Raw genomic sequence first — 25,741 nt, forward strand, 5'->3', positions numbered from 1 at the left:
TAATGTGCTGATTTGGAACACAAGAAACACTTATCAATATTAAACAGTTGTGCTGTGGATATAATGTTACGTTTTTTCAAGAATCTTTCACGAATGGTTCAACTGAAAAGCATTCATTTGAAATAGTACATTTATGTTTAGAAAAAAAAAGATTCTAAGTCCTAGTCATTTTTTCTATGTAATGACAATATATGGTGACCACATCTTGACAAGCCTTTAAAAATAAAAATAGTCCTTTACATGCCGCATACACTATATTCCAAGTCGTCTAGGGCAATTCAAAAGCTTTATACGAGGAACAGAATTATAAATGTTATTCACTGATAATCTTTACATCCAGTGAGCTATTAATGAAACACTCAAACGCTACAAGAATTACATTTCAGTTAAAAATTACTTTAATTTCTCTCTCACACACAAGGCTATCATATGACTCCAGAACACTAACAGTTTATGACCCTATGAACCACTTTCATGGTGATTTAACATTTAAGGTTTATCAACTTGTGAAGCATTATTAAATCCATTGGGGGGAGGGGGATACTAGTACATTATTAAAATGCATTTGTGTTCCAAAACAGACAGCCATAAGTGGACATTCTGTCATTAGCTACTCACATTAATGCATTTCCAAACACTTGATATGCAACACAAACCTATGCAATTTCATTCCAAATTATTTGCAAGAAAAAACAGAATCAATTCAAATGATGACTTATCACAGATCTTTTATTTGTCAAAAAAGAAAAAAAGTTGGAGTTAAAAAACAGACTGAAGGATAGAGGGAGAGTCTGGTATATCTGCTGCAGGTCAGTCACATTACATTAAACAGAGAGAGATCGCATCAGCCAAGCTTTTTTACAGCGGTAGTTTGACATTTCCCACAAATTCTTAGAGATTAAACTTCCTTAGAATGCATCTAGATATGCATGTTTGGAGTTGGGCCATCAGTAACAGTTCAGCAATAAAAATGAGTTAAATGTGGATAGACCATGGCACCCAAGCAGTTTAAAGGGGAAAAAAAGACTCAAAAGTGGAAGGAGGAAATTTCAAATGAAACGAAGAGGGCTGGTTTTATAGTAACCAGCTGCTGAGGGGTGGCTAGAACCATCTAGAATGTTCTTCAAGACACATCTGAAAATGAAGAGACCATAATCAGCATTTGGACCAACTGAAATCAGCTCAATTATTTTTAACTGCAACAAACAAACAAATCATTTATGACAGAATGTTAATTGCTTGCTTATAGAGGAAGTTAATATACTTACAGCTTGCAGGCCTGGCGCCATATCTTCGCATAATCTGATCCTGTGTGAATTTCACGAAGGACTCATATTGTTCTTAAGGGGAAAAGGAAGAGAAACGGCATGTTAAAAACACAATTCAGCCATAAACAAAAGAGTGGTGAAACCAGAAAACATGACAACGTAGCATGTTTTTTTTTTTTACAATTTTACAAATAAATTAATTAATCTTGATACTAATCAAAGAAATAGACCTTAAATAGACCTTAAATAGACCTTAAATAGACCTTAAATAGACCTTAAATAGACCTTAAATAGACCTTAAATAGACCTTAAATAGACCTTTTTTTCTCTGGCGCATAAGGTATATACACTTGTTTGTTGTACCTGCAAGCTTTGTGTTCAGTATCTGTTCGTACTCTTCACGCATCTTCTCCTCGTGATCTTTGATAAGGCGCTCGCACAAATAGCCAACCTGCCTCAGCGTGAACAGAGGCTGATCCTTCTTCAATGATGAGGCACCTAAAAACACACACAACTCTGAATATCCATCCTTGACCATGTCACTTTACATTCAATTTGCTAAATATCTATAGGAATCGATAAGAAGGATCGCAATAGTTCAAATTCAAATGATACCCAATCCTACTCATTTAGGCTGCATTTATTTAATCAAAAGTATAGTAAAAACATAACTTCACCAGAATAAAATACATTTTTATATATATTACAACAAAGATTCGGTCTTCAGTGTCACATGATCCTTTAGAAATTATTCTAATTTAGTTCTTAAACATTTATAATCATTATCAATGCTGAAATCAGTGCTGATTAATATTTTTTGTGGAAGCAATGATTTTTCCTTTTAAGAATATAAAGTCCAAAAGAAAAGCATTTATTTGGAAAAAGATCTTGTGTAACAAATGTCTTACCTGCCACTTTTGATTAATTTAATAGATCCTTGCTGAATAAAAGTAACTAAAAGAACAAAATCTTATGGACCCCACACTTTTGAATGGCAGCGTTTACTAAAACGCTTGAGCCAAGCCAAGCACTTTACAACTTACAATTTCCATTTGAATAAAAATCATCAGTAAAGAATCTTAGCTGGTGATTTTAAAGTGCTCACAGCTTTTAGAAGTAATAAAAAGCATGTTTTGAGAAGTTTCCTCTCTAGTCACCATCATCATGGGCTCTCATCTTCATGACAATCACAACGTTTGCTTATGGTCAAATTGTGCTTCAAAATCTATAAACCAATTTTGCTCTGTCACGTTTGCATTTTCTGCATATTCAAACTCGTCGGCATCAAGAATAAAAAAGTATTCGACATTACTGACGACAAACTCGACACACTGCATCTTCACAAAGCACATTTGAAATTAAAGCCAGGAGCCCAATCCTGTTCCTGAAGAGATTCTGTCCAGCAAAAAGCAGCTCCAACCCTAATCAAATACACCTAAAGATATTCAAGAACACTTAATTACAGACAGGTGTGCTGGAACTCTGTGGGAAGGCAGACATCCAGCAACAGGATTAGGCATCCCTGGTCTAAAAAAAGGTTGATAAATGGTTTAAGAATCTCAATGGACATGGTTTTCAGTGGACTGACCTGTGGGAGAGCTGGGGGAGGTAAGGGCGGGACTGGAGCTCTGGATATCAGTGGAGCTGCAGGGTTCAGTCTGGTTGAAGGCCCCTTCTAACTGCCGTCGCCTCTGATAGCGGCTGTACTCCTGACGAATGTTCTGGAAGATCTGTTCTGTTGGGGTCAAAAGACAAATCGAGAGAAAGATGTTAATTCAGCTTACATCATTTTTTTTAAAAAAGATTTCCCCTAGGGGTGTGCACAAAGTCGAATATTCAATCTAATTATTATTTGAAAAACAAAAATGCTATTCAAATTTTGCTACATGTTGCTTTGCTGGCCGTAAATGCAGTGAAATCCTAAGCACGCAAACTAAAACTCAGTTATAACTGAATGCACTAGGTGGAGCTTGTTAACAAGTTGATTGTATTTGATCACAGAATACCGTCATCTGCCTCTAAGCACAGCGAAGTTTGGAATTACTTTGATCAAAACATTTTTACTAAATGACCTTGGATCAAATGGATCAACATGTGTGGAAACATTGTCAGGTGAAACGGTTATCATTATGGCGGTCACATAAATTAAATTTTGCTGAAAATCAATTGCGATTATGCCGATTGATTGTCTGTTTTAGGGCTTTGTCATGCATTTGTGCTTCGTTACTTAAATAATTGTGATTAATTTAATTTTTTGTAAATTATCATTTTGCAGTATAAGACTACAGTTAACACCATAATTTATTCAATTCAGTAAATAACTGAAATGTATTACAAAAAACTGGCCAATCACAGAAAAGGCTATAAATGTCTCATTTTTAGTTTTTTTTATTGATACACACACATATATTAGGGGGTTCTGTGTGTATAAAAAAAAAAAGCAAAAAAAAAAAAAATGTTTTATATATATATATATATAAATTCGAACATACCGTTCTCCACGCACTACCACAGCGGTTCCTCTTAATCTGACGATGTATCTATGTTTTATTGAAAACGCGTAAAACAGTTTTATGCTAATGAATGTTTCTGTCGATGGACACACATTCTGGGTTCCCAATACATTACAACAATGATAAAAAAAAACATTTTTTTAAAAAGTGGACAAAACAGTTACTCTATGTAAACTTTGTTCAAAGCGAGTGCCGTATGCTCAAATACGCCCAGTCATTTACGTCGTCATCACCAGGGTGTTGATAGCACGCGAGCACACCAAAGTTTTGCCAAAGCAAACTTTTCGGGGAAATTTATCTCCGTGAACACCTTAAAACTATCAATTGGTCCGTGGAAATTATGTAATTGGTAAGTGTAGTCTGGGAAATCTTATTGGTGGAAGACTTATTCTGTTCAGCACATCAAGGTCAGAAATGAGTAAAAACCATGAACAACACTGGAGAGCTTAAATGAAGTAGAAATTAAATTGTAATTCTAATTGAAAGTGACCCTGACAATGTTTTTCTCTCTTTAATACTGTAAAGGTGCTTGCGTTAAAGAAATATATTGTATGAAGTGCTATATAAATAAACGTGATTTGATTTAAGTGCAGAATTGCCGAGCTTGTGCAAACATGTCCACATTGCCATTATCAGATGCTTTCTTTACCCCGGTTTTCACACTGCTGTAATTTTTGTAGTGTTAATTTTGTTATTGATAGGAAAGCATGCAGCACATTTACATATTCATCTAAAAGTCGCTCTCAGCAGCACGGGAGGTGTCGGGATGTTCCGTAACAGTGCACCTCTGCTCAAGTACTTGAACTTCTTTTTGCTCCCCAAGGAAAGGGCAAAAAAAGAACTTTGCCTATTTTCAATCATCTTAAATGAGGAAGAAAAACAACAGCAATCACTGTCTTAACTTCAGCATGCGCACACAATACACAGAGGATATCCTGCTTCCAGTATGGGTCGTATGACGAATAGTGTGAAGAAATAAGTTTCACTTCAGTTTTACCATCAGCCACAATGGTACACTGACAACGTCACTAACACACGCTACATTAGGCCTAAAAAAAAAATTTGTTTGGTTCCGGTTTCCGACCGACCCTGTCAATTTATGTGCGACCCAAATTTATTTTATGAGACTGGGGAAGAACGGTCTTTCACACATCGTTAATTAAATTACAGTTTCCTTTAAATGCTGTTTTACACTTAAGTAATCCGTTAAAAACCATTAAGTATTGCATCAAAACCCTTTAACTGTCAATTCCTAAAGTGAGCTATAACTTAAGGTTTGGAAATCGTAACATTAAGAGAAACACGGGGGGGGGGGGGGGGGGGGAGTCAACAATATATCGCGGAACAGAGAGGGCACTGACAACATGCTGACAGACAGGACATAGTTAACATTACCAGCTTACTTTTAATATGAAACAAAGTCTCATTTGGTTATTTCACCTTTCAAATGTGGTCATTTTTTAAAGAAATGTAAACAATAAATACCGTTTTGTGGCTCTTGAATGTGTCGAACAGATCGCTGTAAGTTAGATCATCAGTTAAAACTAACTGATCGTCTCTTGCTTCTAGTTAATTTATAGCATCAAAATCAAATAAACCACATAAATGAACATAACAAAGAATGTTGTTTGACTACAAAAAGATGTCTGTACACTTCGTTTTTCAAGTTCAAATCCTCCATGTTAATCTAGCCTACTATGAGATCGCCTGTCAAACTCCCGCGAAGGCTTTTTGTGTGTGTGTGTGCGCGTTTTGCGTGTCTATGGCAACAACAGACTTTAAACGGGAATACAGAATCACTGTCGTAAAAGTTTGATTCGCCCGCGTAAATTGGTAATATATCAAATACAGTAGCGTAACTTTAGCCTAGTCCATATCAACATATTATTCTTTCTTTTGCAATGGACATGTGTAACGTGATAATTATTTGCCCATGCAACACTAGCATGTCAACCAAAATTGTAAAATTGGGTTTAAAAACATTTGAAACCGTGCTTCAAGAAGTCAAAAAAATGCTCTTGTAGATTCGTATCAGCTGCCGGCAAAGTCGACAGAGCTGAGAAATGGACAGACCTAGCAAGCGATGTGGTGTCGACACCAACTCACCAGCTTGGTTCGGTTGTCAGATGTGTGACGTCCTTATTTCAGTTCAGGTATTTAGTGAGCAGTCAATGGCTGCCATAAGTTTCCTTAAGTTCAACGGTTTGAATTGTTACATTTTATTTTGAAGATTTTCTGAGAAGATTTGTATTGAGGTTAATACTATTAAAGATATTAGATGAAACATTGCTTGAGATGTCTGGTTTTTAGTAGAAAAAAGTACCGGTACACATTTAAAATCAGCGCGCGTGTGTGTGTGTGTGTGTGTGTGTGTGTGTGTGTGTGTGTGTGTAAAACTGCCACTGGAGGAAAATAAATAAATAAAAGAAAAAAAAAAATCCCTACCGACCCATGACCTCAACTGACAACCAACCGGAACCAAACTTTTTTTTTTTTTAGGCCTTAGGGGGAAAATGGGATGCAGGTTAGTTTCATTTGGCTTTGTGGAGGGTCAGGCTTATTTCTGGTAACCGAATCTGGGTGACGGGACTGCAATGCGGAGGGCAGCAAAGCAACCAGGAGCCCCCAGAGTCCCTTTATAGAAAAACTGGGTTGAGTTTAGTCCCCTGTCCAAATCTTTAACACCAGCAGATGACTCAAAACTGATTAGAAACCTGCATGACTTCCATGAGCCAAACTCTTTAAAATAATCTTCTATAATCATCTTAATTCATCACAAGAATTAGTATTTGGAGGTTGATCGTCTCTGCTTCCTGAATGTAGGTCATTCAAAGCTTCAAGGGTGGACAAACACAAGGGCACATCTATCTGCTGCACCTGCATCACTTATCTTGGGTGTGGAGCTCAGAGTTTCCCCTCTTCAACTAACTAAAGGACTAAAAAAAGGGTCAAAACCACAGACTGTAAAAAATAATGACGTAGTGTTTATGACATCACCCGTAGGTTTCTGAAGAGCTTTTTTAAGAAGTGGGCGGAGTCAGCCGTCGCCATCTTGGCAGTGCGATACCGCGTGTCACTCCTGGATAACCGAAAATGGGCAAAGAGGCGGGACGTGGGTGGAGCTGAGGTGCCTGGTTGCTGAAACCACGCCCGCCTAGCGTGATCAAGTTAGCTCAGTAGTCGCAAGGGCTGTGCCAAGTGTACAGGTACTCACGCTAAAGTGACAGCTGACTTGATGCAAAGCCAATAGTTAAAGTTAATGTTTTTGCCCTTCAAAATATTATAATAGTTAAAAGACATCGCTAAAAGTGAGACTTTATCGTGATGCTGTATTATTCTGCTAGTTAAAAATGTATTATGCAGTAACTTACAATATTGCTCTGAGCGCCGTGTGATAGTGATTCATGCACATACATGTCACGCAGCATCGCACGTCAGGTTCGTAGAGAGCTTTATTCAGTACATTTTAAATTCTGGTTTTGGCCGCCTTTCAAATGGGCCAAACCATAGATGTTACCTAAGAAGTTCAAGTAAATGCGCAAGAAATCCATGCTCATTTAAGGATGCGCATTTATTGCATGGACTGAGAAAGCACCGACACCTGCAGGATTTCATCTGACGGTACATAAGCATATATAAATCTGTTCTGTAAGCGTAGCGTTACCGCGGAACAAGTGTAGCCTCTATATCTATAGACTTTTATAAATATGAAAACTCCAGAAAAAAAATGAAATTGTCAGACATCAATGAGTGCATGTTCACATAGAAATCCAACTGAAATTTAGCGCTGTTGTTCTCTCGATACTCGTTAAACGACGGAATCCAAAGGCGTGGGGCGAAGGTATAATAGGTGTATAAAATTGAATGAAATAATCCCGAAAAACAAAGTACAAACACGACAGAGATGCCAAGTTCAGCTGTTGAAAAAAGCTGAGGTGACATGACGGCCAACAGCAGACAAACTGCTAGCAGTGGCAGCAGCGACAATCCCCCGTCACTCAAGTGGCCACGCCCTTAATTATACAGAACTTTATAATTTAAACGGATGAGTTATAAAACAAAATTCACGCCCCTCACAGTTTTCATGAAGGGCAAAATTAGCTATATAGACCAAAACCAATTTTTGTATCAGACGGTAAAAAAAAAAAAATTCTGCTGTAAAGTTGGGCATTATAACATGAGCTTACCTCAGGAGTCAATTACGATTCAGAGGGTAATGATTCAATTTTAAAACAATTCTCGATGCATCTTCAATTCTTTTATTAACAATTAATACAATACTGTTATTTTATCTTTTTTTATTACAAATAAGAACAAATATGCAAATAACAAACAGTAGAACAAATACAATTTAGGGTTTTTCACACTGAGCTTAACCACGGGTAAAAGAACGTTTCACATGCCATTGCCAAACTTGAACAGTGTGAAACGATGCAGTGTTAGAATGTGATGACTATATGAGGCACGCTATTGGTTGTCATTGCTAAGCATATTTACGTGCTTTGGACAGTATGAATGTAACAATTTATTGTGTCAACATATAGTTCACCCAAAATTGTGTGAGAAATTTTTTTTAAGTTTACAGAGTTGTTTCAGTCAGCACGAGTAACAGATCTTTTTTGTTACTTATTACTCTTAAAGTGCGGGACGTGCTTGATGTTAAAACGTTATTTTCTCATTCATGCATGTTCTTTTCATAGAAACCGCAAGTGCAAGTGCTTTGCTTACGAAGGAAATAAGCATCTTTATAAATATAGCTTATAATAAGAGTACATTGTTAGGGCTGCAACAAACGATTATTTTGATAATCGATTAATCTAACGATTATTAGAACGATTAATCGACTAATCGTCGATTATTTCGCCGACTAATCAGTAAGTTTGGAACGATTATTCAGCCTTTTCAATTTGTTAAAACACTGAGTTATACATATTCTAACTATAATATAAAAAAAGAAAATCACTTCAGCTTTTGAAATGGTTGGTTTAATGAACTTTGAGTCAACTAAACAGGTCATTTTCTTTAAGTTTTCAGATTTCTGTCCAACTCAAATCACACACAAATGCAAAAAGCATTGGTTAAATATTCGGTTCTCTTTCAATAAAAAAAATGAACAAAAAAAAATTATCAGCTGCATTACAGACAAACTTAAACTGCAAACAATTATTATAAGAACACAATTTTAAAAAAAAAATTGACAGCTGAGCTGACAGAGACATTCTCATTCACCTTTTAATTTACAGTATAAAAAATCAACAGACATGATATTCTTCATAACATCTCTTTTGTAAGTCTTCATGAATATGGAACAAAATACAGGCAAGTGATAAGACTGTAATAACTAAAAGTTACAATAATAAAAACAGCCCTGAATCCTAAGCTCGATCAAGCTTTATTCTATGCAAAAATAATCATCACATTACTGTAATTATATTATTATTGTTAATATTATTGCTATTATTAGTAGTATTGCATTCTCTAAAAAGAGATTTACTGCTAGTTATTTACGTTAGCTCCAGCTGGAGAACATTCACCTCTCACCGGCTCGTCTCGTGCCGGGTTTTTCCTCTTTAAGTGCTTTAACATTCATGTTGTGCTCCCGTGAAAAGCAAGTTACGCCTTGCATGTATTGCACACGACAGCATTCTTGGTTTGAAGTTTTGTGAAACTTTCACACACCTAAGTTAGCTAGTTCGGATTCGTTTGCACTCCGTCATAATTCGCGCTGTGTTTTCTTCTACCGCAATAGCATTTGTAACGGCTGCATTACACTCTAGCGCTACAGCGCCGTAGCGGTCAAATCGCGATATTGCAGGCCCTTACATTAGGTCACGTGGGATCAAACGACTACTCGACAACAAAGATATTTGTCGACAATTTTTTATTGTCGACGTTGTCGACAATGTCGACTAATCGTTTCAGCCCTATACATTGTTTACAATAAACGGTATGATATGCCTATTAAATTAGATTTTCTAAATCGATTCTTTCGTTTTTATGCATCGATGCAGAATCGTTCACATCAGCGTTGTGATGCATCTTAAAAACAAATACATTTCACAGCTTTATCAAGGGGTGGCATCTATCTGGATGCTAATGCATTCCAGCGAAGCAAGCAGTGTGGCTACAACCTAACAGTGCCTAAGCTGCATTGTAAACACAGGAAGTCAGTCTCATCTGATTGGTTTTTATTTGTATAAACACACAGCTTTGCATGGCCAATAAAGAGGTGTTATTGGGAAGCACAACCAAACCCAGTGTTCACTCAAGAAATGAGTATACCAGAACCAAAGACTCACTATTGAGTTGTAAAAGTCCTGTAATAAAGTTTTGTAACTATAGAGCAGGAGTGTCCAATCCCTGATCCTGGAGGCCCACTGTCCTGTAGAATTTAGCTCCAACCCAAATTAAACACACCTGAAACAGCTAATCAAGGTCTAACTAGGCATAGTAGAAACTTCCAGGCAGGTTTGAGGCAAACTCTGCAGGACAGTGGCCCTCCAGGACAGATTTTGGAAACCCCTACAATAGAGGTAGCAACATGTTGACAACAGTTTTGCTAATCTAGATTAAAAGGCTTCAGTCCAAAACAGACTAAAAATTAATGGGAAATTAAGACTTAATGGGACAGTTTTCACAGAAATTAAAATGCTTTATTTACTCATCCTCATGTTGTTACAAACCTGTATGTATGATTTTCTTCAGTGAAACAAGACAATATTTTGAAAAATATCTCAGCGTTTTTGGAGCCAATGGAGTCTAATGCTATTTTGTAGCCATTCACTGCATGGCCAAAAGCAGTTCTTTTCTTGTGTCCTACAGACTAGGGCTGTAACAACTAATCAAAATCGCTAATCGCAACTCCGCACTATGCACTGAAAAACATCTGCCAGTTTTTACAGCAGTGATTAACGCATTTCTATGGACAAAACATCTGGAAAATAGCGTAGGACTGCTGTGGGAAAAGTGCATGACCCAAGTTGATCTAAACATGAGAATGTGTCATTACGCGCCTCAAACAAAAGCATATTTTAACACTGCTTGCCCTGTCATGTGCTTTGATGGATGTGCGTGCTGTTTAATGTGTTTGAGACGCGTTTCCCTCAATGCATAACTTATTGTATCTGATATCTTAATGGTTTATTTTACACTTCCTAATGGTTTAGTTCACAATTATCCGTTAATGTTAGAAAATAAATGCTTGTCCTGACAGGACAGCAAGACTTCACAGCCTTTAGCGAACAAGGCAGGCAGAAGGAGTACAATAATTCTGACGTTAGATGTTAAAAGCAACATACAACAACAATTTCATAATTTCATAAAATATTTAATTAATCATGGATTTTTCCATTAAATTAACGAAGTAATGGTCTAATCTGTTATGTTATAACTATTCTGCAGTAGGGCTTCAGCTAACAATTATTAAAGTCAAAAAGGTTTTGAAAGGGTGAGAAAAATAAGAAATTTAATTTGTGTGCACTAACTCATTAAGTTCAGATCACACAATAATCCGTTTTAGAAACAGATAGAGAAAGACTGTGTGTCTTTCTCTATCTGTTTCTAAAACGGATTATTATTACTGACTAAACTTAGTCAATGGGCAACGCCAGACCCCTTGAATGACAGGTAAATCCCTCCGCCTGTATCAAATGCTGCCAAATGCTGAGACTAGGTCCAACAGGTTACTTAGCAACTGTAACCTTATATGGTCAAACCAAGCAATCAATCACAGTGGCTTCCTGAGAGAGGATGGGGAGCGATTCAAGGCCCAAAAGCACAGAACAAGGATAAATCAAATACAATGGAGGTGTGGGATGAACTGGACTGGGGGAGGGGAGTATAAGTGGGTGTAGAGTTGAGGCGTCTTATTCACTACACTGTCGACAGTGTCGAGGCTTTGAGGAGGGAATTTAAAAAACCCAAACTGGCAGGAAGTGCCCTCAAGCTAGGAGCTCAAGCCCAGGGTGCGTTCCTGCAGGGAGCTTGATTCGCTTTGTTTAGGATTTGGTGCGTTACAGACGTTAATTATTCTGAAGCAAAAAGCTTTTGTGTTTGAACGTTAGATGTTATCACAGCACAAACAGGGTCAAGCAACTTCAGACATAGCTTGAAATATCAGACGCTGGCTCGTAATAAGAAACTATGAGCTGCTGATGGACTATTTTATGAAGATTCTATTCAAAATCAAATGTGCCTATCTAGAGACACAAACCTAAATAAGGATGATAAAGAGGGTTGTTCTATGAAAGCAAAAGGGGCATTTGGTATTACAAAGGCAAGACTACTAAACACCAAATTGGGCTTTAAGGCCAGTCACATTCCATCCTTGCCATTTTAACAAGGGAACTGATGGGCAGGCTTGGAAACATAGAACAAGCCCCAAAAACAACAAACAAAACCCAATGATTTTAGTGATGTTTGTCTAGCTAGTGTCATGCAAAATCCTAACCCCCTAGGACACAGAAGCAATTCCATTGGCTGAAAGAACAAAATGTCTACTCTATAGAGCTGGTAAGTCCCGCCCCTTCCGCTAATCCCCCTGGACCTCTAGGTTGAAAAATCGTCAATGCAAGTGAATGGGAGAAAATAATTATTTTCTGGTCCCGTTTAAATTGTGCCATGAATGTGAACGCATGTTGTCTGTGAATTTTACTTACTTTTTAATAACTTTTCATGTTACGAGTTTGACAGTATATGGTATGATTCTTCAGCTAGCAGTTGTGGAAAAGACATAACGAGAAAGACTACATGTCGCCTATGTGACGTCACCCCATAAAGTTGACTTACCCGTGGTTTTGACCAACCTCAACGATTTTGTCCTCTCCCTGAAAGAAGGCGGTGAAGTGCACCAAAGACACAGCCATGTTTAGCGGGATCCGTGAGCTAGTGTCCCTGTGCTAGTGGTGTTGACGTTTCAAACGCGTCGAAAGCAGCGAAGAGTTGTAGTCCACAAAGTGCTCTCACACAAAGTCTAACCGTATCAAACTTCTACCCGCTAAATTGTAGCATTCTTTACACGAAAAGTTATATAAAAAATTCACAGACAACATATGTTCACATTCATGGCACAATTCAAACGGGACCAGAAAATAATTATTTTCTCCCATTCACTTGCATTGACGATTTTTCAACCTAGAGGGCCAGGGGGATTAGCGGAAGGGGCGGGACTTACCAGCTCTATATGGTGCCTGATTAGAAATCCAACAAAATGTACTTTGTCATTTAACTCTAAAATTATGTCACAATTCACTTAATATAAACATAGTTAAAGACAAGCATTTCTTGTTCCTTTTTTTTTTTTTAAGTTAGCTCACGTTTGTTTAAATTATTATTTTATTTTGTTTGTAAACCACTACTCGGTTATCAGCATATTTGCCAACCAACTTGGCAAATGATACTACCCCATTAAACTGCTAGCTTAGCATAGTCACACACAGGTCACTATATTACCACCAGTTAATTGTACCATTTTGATTACCTAGAAAAAGATATGAGGCATTATAAATGGCGACCTCTTGGGGTCCGAGGGGGAAGCAGCAAAAACACTTATGCATCATTCAGAGTGATTAGTGAATTAGTCACCATTATGGAATAGTGCAATTTATTATAAATGACTTATCTGTGCACTTTTTTTTATTCATGTGCCCGCATAAGAGTTTGATTGCTGGAACAATCAGTTATCTTCAAAAATACTTACTAAATTTTCCCAGGTTGCATCCATTACTAGAGCAGTACGATAGCAGCCAAATGTTTAATGTCATGATCGTTACAATCTATTTACATTAGTTTATATCCAGCTGGTCACTTTTATGCATTCGTTAGCCAGCAAAGTTGCACATTTAAAGCTAATGAAGTGAGAAAGCAAACTGTATGGCCATGCAAGTCATTTCAGTTCTATCAACAACACTAATACATATTTTGATTAGATAATCATCAATTAAAATAGAAGCATATAACATGCGAGAGACCATATACATGCGTGTCTAATTTCAATGCAATGGCCTTTATATTTGGATATGGTGTCAATGCCTGGCCATCTTTAAGCATGTCTGTTCGGATTCATATGAAATGGTAACACTTTACAATAAGATTCCATTTCTAACATTGATAATAAATGCTGTAGCAGTATTGTTCCTTGTTAGACTGTTAATTTCACTAATAGATTTAAAAATTTTAAAGTTGTATCTGTTAATTTTAATGTACTATGAACTAACATGAATAATCAAGGTATGATATTTAGGCTAATATTTATACATTTCATTAAAAACGTAGTAAACTTTTAAAACTCGTTTGATTAATAAGTTATCAGCCAGGGGTGGGTTTCCCAAAGCCAACTATGGTCACAAGTACCGTCGTTACCTATAGAGTCCAATGGAAATTGCAATCATAGTTGGCCAACAATGCTTTTGGGAAATGCACCCCAGTGCGGTCCAACCTAGTAATTATCGTTATCAGTTATCTGTAAAATTCAATATTGGTCGACCTCCACTCATAATCTTTAATCACAATAACTTCCCCTCCCACTTGCAATGACATCTTATCTCTGATAACTTGTTTACAATAGTAAACAACAACAAACCTCTGATCCAATCAATTCCAGATGGACAAAAATCAAGTCCCACCCTACATTATTTTTCTTGTTCGAGAAGCAGTTTTACTTGAATATACGTCACAATAGGAAATAACAGTAGGTCTGCCCCCTAATAGTCGACTAGACGCAAGTCATCAAGAAGCTTAGTTGACCAAATTTTGATTAGTCGTTCAGTCGCAGAAAAAAAATAATACAGGAATTGGTAAATTCACGCAGTCCGATGGATAGATCGTAATTATGGTCCTGTCCCAAATGACACACTTCATGCACTTGGATGCCACGTACTTGTGTCCGATAAGTCCACAAGACCGCAGGGTGTCCAATTTGTCAGGGTGTGCGATTTCAGGTTTCAGAAGGGTGCTCACGAGCGCCCCCCCCCCCCCCCCCCCCTTTGCGCTCGATATGCGCCTTCGATGCACGCTTTTGCAGAGCCCGCTCTGAAGCGAGGTCCGCACCAGACTTCTTCGCCACAGTCAAAGCTGCGTTACGTCATGAAAGTGCGGACTCATAGGAAGACCATGAGTGTTTAGGGTGCCATTTCAGACAGGGCCTATGTCAGGCAGGAAATGTTAACCTTTCATTCATCGACATCAAACATGGCTTATCTGAAACATGCAAGTAGTAGCTTAACATTAGCTACTTTACATGGCCAGTGGCCACTCTCTCATTAATTAGACCCCAAATAAATGTGGGCTTTTATGAGGCGCATATCCAAGTGATCGTGCGGAAGCTAAATTAGTACAGCACTTCCTGCATGACATGTTTACTTAACATGCATTTCTCTATATGAGAGTCTGCGTCGTCAACTTCACAGTTGCTGCCAAAAGGGACTTAGTGGTTTAGTGTTTACCTCTAATGTAGAACAATGTAACATAGAAGAATATCATCTCAACCCTGAAACTCAAATCATCAAAAACGTGCAACTAGTCGACTAATGCCTTAAATGAACGACTAGGCTATTAGTTGACTAGAAAAATCTTTAATCAGGGGCAGAACTATATGAAGAGCTCTTTTCCAAAACGGGATAAACGCCATTTTTAAAAAAAATGAGTTTGTCATGTCATTTTGCTGTGTACTGGACCTATTCACTGCTCCATCAACGTTTCATGACAAATCGCTATATTTACTTGTTTAAAATGTACTGCAAGATGCAGTTTCTTTCCAAAACGAGATAAGCGCCAAACCTATTTTTAGCCTAAACGGGATATATCCTCTCAACCAATCAGAATTCGGTGAGCGTTCTATGCAATCCAAATAGGCGGCGATCTGAACAGAGGTTTGTTACTTTGTTTATGTTCATTCATTCCTCAAAATGAGTGCTTTGAACTGTAGTAACACTTTTGATGGCCTTGATGAGCCAGTGAGACCTACACCTGGGGGTAGAAAACGCAGACTGGACAAAGAAAATCACAAAAAACAACAAAAAAAGAAGGTTCGTCACTCGGGTGGCGCGTTAATACCAACAGTGGGATGTCAACACAAAGCTGCCGCCAAAGGTTTCTGTCAGGCCGAGAGGCTGTCGCCGGACGATCTGATGGTAAATTTCAACTATTTTTATGAATAACAAAACAAGGTTGACCAGGACCAGGCCATACTTCATCTCCTGGACATCACGCAAGTGTCAAGGAAGCGTCCGAAAGTCCAGGACATTAACAAACAAAAATACCGGAACGTATCTGTTAAGTACAGTCTTTTGTGCAACAGACATCCGGAGAATGTGCCCGTTTGCAAGGCGACCTTCATAAAAGTGTTTGGTGAGTACAACTTTCGTTTCAGAATTGACTAGTATAATACTGTTTTGTAGGTTTCCCCCTCACGATAAAGATATTTTCCTGTAAAGAAGCCTGCTAACGTGACATTAAAAGTACTGAATAGTTCTAATAGCCTAATAGCCTAAATGTGTTACTAAATGATTTGAATGTATTTTTAACATTGTTGTATTTAAGGACTGGTATTTGTATGTGTGTTATTTTTAAATTATTTGTTTTATGTGGTGGACAATATTAGAACATGTCACTGGAAATATGTATTTTATTTTTACTATTTATTTTATTTTATTTTACTATTTATTTTATTTGGCTTTTATTTATTTCATGCATTTGCACTTATTTAATTTATATTCATTTATACTATGAGTACCTGGTTATATGTTGCATGTTCTCTGGTTTGTTTTTTAAAAGACAAACCATCATTTTTTTTTCCAAAAATTGATGGATTTATACCGTTTTGAAAAATAAATAAATAAACTTTGAATTTATCATCAACAATATTGTTGTTTGATTTAATAATCATTGTTCAACGTGTTCAGACTGAGCCAAAAAAATATTTTAATTAGGATAAATTGAATATTCACAAAATGTGTGGGTCTAGGTAAAAAAATGTAATTTTCCTGAAAACTACTGAAATGGATTTATCCCGTTTTGGAAAAGAGCTTCTCATATAAAGGACCACTGCAACTGACCACTAACCCCGTTTAATGCCACCTGTAATGCCTGTTCTGTTAATAATCTGCTTGTCACTGGAAAAAGTCAAACAATATTTTCATGTTTTCTGCATTCACTATGCATTTCAAACAACACTAAATACAAGAGTACGAGATGAGAACCAGTTCTGGATTCTTCCCCCTGCTATTCACTGTCGCTTAGTGAATTTGTGAGTGCCACCAAGTTGTAGTTCTATGTAAGAGCAGTGCGAAGGAAAATAGATTAATAGAGATCTGTTTAAAATAAAATATTTGCACTGACAGCTTAAAACCATTGGTCTGAACAGATATTTATAGCACTGAATTTTCATCTTGGTGTTACCAGGCCTTTAATCTGAATCACCAAATATATCATCCAAAGTACTACAACGATGGTTAATGGAATTGGAATCATTAAAAATCAGAAACTAAGTCATCAGTGTTCTTATATTCTAAATCCTACTAATGAGGCTGCAAACTCAGTGCCTACAATTAAGAAATAAACGATGATGGCAAAGTGATAGGTTGCTCTGAACTTTACTTTTGTAATTTGTCACTCCTAGTTTCCCCATTTATTCAATGTGGCGTCTTTGATTTTTTTTTTTACTTGATAAAAGCTGTAACGTTAGCCGTTTTACAAGCTCTAAACAGCAGGATTTGGGCTGGTTCGTCAAGGGGTCCAAAAATTTCGGATAAAAGCAGTGCAAGTACACAGACAGACTACATTAAATACGCGCACGGCTTTAACGAAATGATCAATGTTAAATATCAAATTACTGGAAGTTTGTTTGACGCGGAAACATTTAGCCTGGGTTATTTTATGTATATATGCACACATAATATGAACACTTGTGTTTTTAAATATTGTTAAATCAAAAAGTAATAACGCCAATCCACCCTTGCGCACATACCCACCTTTCCTCTTTGTTTGGACATAACGTTACTGGTTCGATCCTGCTGGTAAACTATAACTGGCTGAACGCAGAGATAAATGTTCACCGTCCAAACCAGAGCCAGACGTTTGTAGAAAAACATTGTCAAGTGTATTGTTTTCGGTTGTAATGGTCGATGGCTATGTGTGTGTTCACACTAAGCCATGGGAGTTAAATGAAGCTCTGTGTCAGCTAGTCTGTATTAGCGGCCGCTTTCAGCCTAGCTAGTCGAGCTCAAAACAGCTAACGTTATTCATCCAAACTGCATAATTACCGGTAACTACAGTCCATACCAACTACCCACCACAGCCATACCATCCATTAAGAAACTGCATTACACATTCAAATCGTTACTCAAAGCAGATTGGTGGGGGGGATTAAATTAACGGACTGTCGAAATTCAAAAATCCACTAGCTGGTTAGCTGAGATTAAACAACCCCCATTCCCCTCCTCCATGTCAAACAAACCAACGTTAAATGGCGAGAATCATGCATTTTTCTCACCTGGAGTTAGCCTGTGTTCTCCACCCATTGACTGGGGCGACATCGAGTGTGCCGGGCTCTCTGTTGACGGGCGAAGACCGCATCTCTGCGGGGAAGGAGTAGTCGGAGTCCCCGGTAGAGGATTGCACCTCCTTCGCTTGGGGGACTGCGGGCTGAGAAGGGCCTCAAACTCCATAGATCGCTTCAACGTCGCGCCACAAGCCATGATTGTTGATTTAATGCGACAATAAACAACAGCGGTAAAATAGCACCTTTTTTGATAATAAAATGCTCAGATTTCCTTTTCTAATTCGACTTTTTCAGGGGGTTTTATTGAGCTTCGCACGACATCGGCGGCCCCCCCTCTGTTCGCACACCGGTTTAAACACCAAGTGCCAGATTTGTAGCAAAAATGCTAAACCGACACAGCCAAGGACTGTACCATTCACGGAGAGGGGGGGCGAATGTTATAAACAAGTTTATTTTTTTACACATAAAGTTCTATCATAACTTATTTTGTTTACTAAGTAACAAAAACATTCACGTGGTTTAAAATATATTGCACAAATATAAGCTATATGTTAATTTCTTTTTTACTTTATAAGTAAATCTACTACAGTGGTAATCGTCCCAACCCGTGAGTAGTGGATTATGTTAATGCCCTCTCTCAACATAGTTTCCAGTGATGTGCTGCTCCAAATCAAAACGATTATTAATAATGAAAGTGATAGTTATACTTACTCGGGTTTATGCTTGCTATTGTTTAGCTTTTCCTGTATAAACAGGCCTCTTGCACCGACTTTTATGTGGATGCTGTTTGCATAGAAAAGAACACCTTTTATTATAAATGTACTTAATATATTAATGTCATATTTCATATTTTAAGAATTACGATTATTATCTATCTCCCTTATGAATATAATAAATAGGTAAATATATCAAATGAATACATTATGTACAATATTTGCATAATATTATTAATGTATAATATTTGCTCTTTTTTCGTCAATATTTGTTTTTCTAATTTAAACAGTGTCTTTATATGCTCACTGAACTCTTTCAGTTTATTTTGGGTTAGTTATTGGATTAGTATTTGGATTTCATTCTAAGAAAAAAAAAACTTTTCAATTTCCACTCCTCCAACAGCTTAATCCTTATTGGTGCCTTACAATCATATGACTCTGATCAATATTTATTGAGTTTATTTGGCCAAAGACCATATTTCTGGAGGATTTGCATGTTGGTGTTTGTTTGTGTTTGCCATCAAAGTAGTCTTTCAAATCATGAGAGAATAATTTCCTCACTGTCTCTTAACACCTCTGTTTAGACACAGTGTGAGGTATTTGAATATTACATACACCATATGAATATCACACACTTTTATATCCCAATTTTGACTTAATCCAATGAAAATACTGTAAAATGTAAAGCATATTGGATGCTTATAATGTAGGCCTAATTGATTACATGTATACAATTATCTAAAGATCATCAAACTGTGCTATTTCATAAAAAGGGTTAATAATATTCAGGAAAATGTGTTTTTAATGATGTATCGGTCAATGAATTGGTCAGATTGAAGTGTATGGTTTCTTAAACAATGTAACAGTAATTTATAGTTAAGCCATACAATATTTTATTGAACATACATTACAATTATAATAGTTCAAAAGACCTTAAAAGTCAATAGAAGATTACTTACATTGGATTTTGCATTATTAGCAGACTCTTTCTTACCAAAGCAACATAAAATAATGTACTTAGTGTATCATAACAATTACCGTCGTAATATAGTAAGACATACAGCCAAGAACTGTGATAAAGACAAAAAATGGGTATTACAGAATGTAGTGCTACGAAGCATGTACAATCGATCCAAAAGGGGAGGTGAAGTTTTTGCCTGTAGTCATCAATAGTGCTGAAGGTATTTTGTTTCACAGTGTAATCTATATATATATTGGCATATTTTATGTTTGGGATAAAATGTAGCAAGTGATTTACCTGTTCTGAGTTCTGAAAGGAGAAACAGTATTATACAAAAGCTGATCACAATAGCCACACTACTACGCACTAACCTTGTATGTTCCTTTAATTTATAAGCATGTTTTGCTCATGTTAAAGTTCTTATAAGTATGCCAACTTCTTCCTTTCATATTTTCCAAACTTTACATGATATCCTGCAAATTCTTATCACAAAACAATGTAACTGCAAGGCCTACTATGATGAAGAAGAACTACATTTTGTGGAATATTTGGATGAAAATAATAAACAAAATATTTTATAAATAAATAAAACTTTATGAAATGTGTATGCTGTTTTGCTGGTTGTCTACACTCTCGGACACTGTATCTGGATTACTATCACTCACTGCCTGATCCTTGCTCTTTCTGCCAGAACCATTTTCATTTCTTATGCTATATGTGTTTCCCAAAGTATGTTCCCTGCATGCCATGCAACTTTTGAACAGTGCTAACAGTTCTCCCCTTAGGTCTCGACAGCGTAGAGCGTATAGGAGCGGGTTTACACACGAGTTCACCAAGCAAAGCGTGCTACAGAAAGCAAACATTCGCTGTTGTTTATCTGTAAGGATCACCATGACATCCACCATCATAAAGGACAGGACAGGCAGCCAACAAACCGCGAGGATTAGGAGGATCAGACTGAAGGTACGTGCGAGCTGAATGTCCATTCGCATTCGAGCCTGTCCTCTTATGCTCGACCTTCCACACTTTGGGCCACTCATGGCTGCTTCATGCCGGTTTGCTTTCAACAGGATGAGGGCATAAGCCACTGTGATGAGGAAGAGCACCACCAGTTGCAGGCCCGTCCAGAAGGCCAGGTAGTGATGATCCACATAAGGGAAAAGACGGGAACACGGAGGATCCAACCAGGTTGTGCACCTCCAACCCATCAGAGGAAGGAATGAAATTATAATCGTTACACACCATAATAATACTATAGCGAGCTTGGCCCTTGTGCATGTCAATAGCACCTTGTAATTGGAAGCCTGGTAGATGCAGAGATAACGGTCCAGTGCTGTCAGCAACAGACTTCCCACAGAGCCCGTGAAGGCCATCGTGACGCCACCCAGCTTGAACAGATAGTTATTAGCGCCGTCGTCTTTACTGAAAAGATGGAAATTTAGAAAACTGATGGTGAAGAAACAGCTGGCAAAAGTGTCAGCCAGTGCCAAGCTGCTGATGAACAGGTATGATGGTCGTCCGCGCAGAGCGGCGGAGCTTGCAATGACCACCAGGACCAAAATGTTCTCCAGGAAAGTCACAGGACCGGCTAGAAAGCAAATCGAGCCAATTGCCGTCTTCTCTGGTGTGCTCAGGACCATGTAGCACTTCAGGCTGTTGCACAAGCTCGCATCTGCAACAATTCAGGAACAAAATTATTCAAAATAATCACTTGATAAAAAATTTAATATTTTAACAAAAAGGATTATTCTAAATACATTCAAATATTTGGGGTCAGTAAGATTTTTTTTAATGTTTGGTCTCTTATACTCACCAAGACTGTGTTTATTTGTAAATACAGTAATATTGTGAAATATTATTATAATTTAAAATAATTAATTTTTAAGATGTAATTTATTTCTATGATGATAAAGGCCATTACTCCAGTCTTCCGTGTCACATGATCCTTCAGCTGATTTGGTGCTCGAGAAACATTATCAACGTTGAAAACAGTTGTGCTGCTTAATTATTTTGTGGAAGCCATGATGCGGTTGTTTATTTATTCATTTTCTGAAATTATTTGAAACAGAATTGTTTTTGTAAAAAAAATGAAGTCCTTTACTGACCTCAAATTATTATTATTTTTTTTAAATCCTTAAAAATTACTAGTAAACTGATCACAACACAACTTAGAAAGACATGTCATGATCACAGACAGACCATAGAAAATCTGAATGAGAAACTATACCTGTGGTTGAAATGTTTGTACTTTCATTTAAATAAAGCACAGTGGTAGCTTCTTGTTCCAATTCACTCGCCATTTCCCCAGGACAGAATTGATCTATTAAAAGTAAATGATGAATCATGAAACTTTGATTTGGAGTTTGACATGATTAAGAGGGATAAAACACTCATTTAAAGTCAAACATGTCTCCAAGCAACATTTTTATTAGGCTAATGCATTCTATAAATAAGACGACATTATTCAGGCTGAATGTGAAATAATCAGCCTGTCCCACAAAACCACTCACTGTGACCTAAGCTGTTCAATAGATTAGATTACATATTGCCCTCTGCTGGCCAAAGGATGGACAAATGAAGCAAAACTATGAGTGTTATTGTTTGATTCTATGTTAATGAACCAAAACCAACCATATTTTCACTAGTATCACTAGTGAAAACAGTATTTTTCTAAGTGGCTCATGGAATAGCCTTACAAGCAAAGTCCAGAAAGCACACACATGCTCTTGGTTTCTTGGTAACTATACAATGAAGACTAATCTATTTGTACATAGTAAATTTAATAGTCTGCTCTCATTTCATTGTTCCTTCCTTCCACTATCACTAATATATTTTTCTTCTTTATCCTCCTACATTTTCATCCAAAGCGCATTAGTTCCATGCCATCTAGTTTTGTCTTCAGTGTTCTTAAAATTTCTGGAAATGTCAGATAATGTGTCGGTTAAAGCCACTTCTCATGTTAGCTCTAATAGAAGGGCTTTCCCGCAGTGTCATTGTTCCTCCGAAAATTTCTTCCTTATTTAGACTACTTAAATATTCTTGTAAGTTTTTTCTATAGCCACTTTCACCTTTGGTGGCTCGCTGGGGATTAAATGAGTTTTCTTTTCCTTTATCTTCTTTTCTCATTTCTGTAAAGGTGCTTTAGAATAATGTGTATTGTAAAAAGCGCTATTGATTTGAACTGACTAAAATAAGACAAAGGACTGTACAAATCACCTTATGAAAGACATCTGAAAACGTGAACACTGAGTCAACATACTACTGTTGGCAATAAAATGTAAGAGAAAACAAAAACCCACATCCTCAGGTTAAAGCTTTCACAATCTCACACAAGTGAAATAAGAAGATCTTAAAGGGGTATACCCTAAATTAAAAAATTACTTACTGACCCTCAAGTTGTTCCAAACCTGTATGAGTTTCTTTCTTCTGCTGAACACAAAATCAAATATTTTAAAGAATATTGGTAACTAGACAATTGATGGATCCCATTGACTTCCAAAAGGAAAAAACATACGATGGAAGTCAATGGGTGCCATCAACTGTCTGGTTACCAACATTCTTTAAAATATCTTCTCTTGTGTTCAACAGAAGAGAGAACCTCATACAGGTTTGGAACAACTTAAGGGTCAGTAAATAAATGATGACAAAATTTTCATTTTTGAGTGAATTAATAACAATTCTATTTACATATGTCTTACAAATAAGGGCAAGAAAAAAACTGCAATTCCTTTTACCCATTAGAGTTGTTTCAGTTCACACAGGATTTTGGCATAGCCTGCACATTGATCAAATGAACTGGTTCTTACCTTTGTGTTTTGCTGTTGGGTATTGAATCCAGTTACTGTCTTTTCTGTTCTTTCTGCAGTTTGCCTCTGATTACAACACGAAATCATATGCCACACCCCCAGTGAGAGAAAGAGAGAACCAAGATTTCAGTATCCTTCCAGACAGCTGTTATGAACTGTGATGATGTATTTATCATATATGAGCAGAGATGCGGGTTTCAGAGACTAAAGTGACCATGACACCTTACTGAGCAAAGAAAAGCAACAGATGGAAAGTACCAAAGCCGTTACTCTCTAAGATACACAAAGTATCCAAAGAGGAAGCTTTTTGTGTCTCATCACCACAAGATGAAAATCGCGAAATAAAGGCAGAAACATTTCTCTTTTGCCACAGCTTCCTCATGTTGTTACGACCTATTTCACAATAATTTAAAATTTAATTTACCCATATCTTGCGGGCAGATGGTGGAGAAAAAATGTCGGTTACCTCTCACTGCAACTGTCCCAATTTGTATGCTTTCTATTTCTGTAAATGCTTATTCTGAAAGGCTTTAGAGGCACATGTTGTGAGGGATAACAACGCAAAGTGTAATCGAATATAGATATACCTAGGGAAAAATAAATATTTGTCTGATACCTTTAAGGCAATTTAAACCTTTAAGGTTTAAATATGCAAATTAGGCTTTATCTAATTAAATATGCACTAATTTGCATACATTTCTAGGACAAAAATCTGAACATTGAATGAAGTCAGGTTCAAAATTCTTGTTTCATTTTGGATATGTCTATTTATCACTCCACAAATCAGAAAATACTGTCAACATACTGTCAACAGCCAAAAATAAATACATTTTCACAATTTTTTAAGGAATAAAATGTTGTATAAAATCAGGAAAATTATAAATAAACAAACCCCTCTTTAAAAACCTTCAAAATATAGACATTCTTCTTTCAGACGAATACAATCAGAGTTATATTAAAAAATGTCATCATGGCTCTTCCAAACTTTATAATGGTAGTGAATGGCCATTTCTGTTTTGAAGTCCATAAAAGTGCATCTATCCATCATAAAAGTGCTCCACATGGCTCCGGGGGGTTAATAAAGTCCTTCTGAAGCGATGCGTTTGTGTAAGAAAAATATTAATTTTTAAAACTTTATAAAGTAAAATAACTAGCTCCCAGCCAAACGGACATAAGGATTTCACTTAAGTCTAAGTGCAACTTATGCGAGTAATGCAACGTACTGCTGATATTTACACATCATGAAGCACTACGCTACTTCCGAAGTCACAAGTTGCATAAGTTGTGTTTTGGGTGCAAGTAGACTGCGTATGTTTGTTTGGCCGGAAGCTAGAATTTTACTTTGTAACGAGTTAAATGATTATTTTTTTCGCTTCGCTTCAGAAGGCCTTTATTAACCCCCCAGAGCCGTGTGGAGCACTTTTGATGGATATGCAGTTTTATGGACACTAAACGGCCATTCACTCCCATTGTAAAGCTTGGCCCATATAAAAAAAAAATGGATGGTTCATATACAGCAACCATATACAGTATCTTCCTTACTTAAATCGGCCAGAATTACATTCTGTGTTTCATGTAAGCCATGTGCTATACAAAATCAGACCGATTATGTCCACTTAAATAGCACACATACAACTTGTAGGGGATTTTTATGAATACTGTAAAAAGTCTTATAGTTTTACATGACAAAAGTATGCAATGGTGTATGCGGTATTAGTAGAAAATAACATATTCATTTACAAATCATTTAAAGTTCTTATATTGAATCATATGCTATAGTCAAATTAAAGTCATACACATTTAATGTCATTTTTTTATATGTTTCATACAGATTTCATGTTTTGATGACCAACATTACTTATACGCAGTTGGCAAATTTGGAAATTGTACTGTGCAGAAGCTGGTTCAAGGATGTATTGTCAAAATATCACTGACCTTTATGAGGACTGTTCATTTTCCTACAGGATTTGAAAGAGCAGTTGA

The 25,741-nt window shown here is 36.9% G+C and overlaps 2 protein-coding genes across 2 annotated transcripts; both read right to left on the bottom strand.

Moving 5' to 3' along the window:
• Positions 1-377: 377 nt before the first annotated feature.
• akirin1 (akirin 1) lies at positions 378-18,691 on the bottom strand. Its single transcript, XM_081389023.1, has 5 exons — positions 18,270-18,691; positions 2,857-3,003; positions 1,632-1,766; positions 1,269-1,340; positions 378-1,134 (listed from the first exon to the last, which is right to left on the bottom strand). The coding sequence occupies exons 1-5, from the start codon at positions 18,472-18,474 to the stop codon at positions 1,124-1,126; spliced, it is 570 nt and encodes a 189-aa protein (XP_081245149.1). The 5' UTR covers positions 18,475-18,691; the 3' UTR covers positions 378-1,123.
• Positions 18,692-19,863: 1,172 nt separating this feature from the next.
• Positions 19,864-24,298, bottom strand: cnr2 (cannabinoid receptor 2). The gene is made up of 3 exons (XM_081389902.1): positions 23,759-24,298; positions 22,180-22,272; positions 19,864-21,624 (listed from the first exon to the last, which is right to left on the bottom strand). Exons 2-3 carry the CDS (start codon positions 22,250-22,252, stop codon positions 20,546-20,548), a joined length of 1,152 nt encoding a protein of 383 aa, XP_081246028.1. The 5' UTR covers positions 22,253-22,272; positions 23,759-24,298; the 3' UTR covers positions 19,864-20,545.
• Between the last annotated feature and the right edge of the window lie 1,443 nt (positions 24,299-25,741).

Source organism: Scardinius erythrophthalmus (genome assembly GCF_964197995.2).
Source record: "Scardinius erythrophthalmus genome assembly, chromosome: 16".
In the NCBI taxonomy this organism is placed as follows: domain Eukaryota; kingdom Metazoa; phylum Chordata; class Actinopteri; order Cypriniformes; family Leuciscidae; genus Scardinius; species Scardinius erythrophthalmus.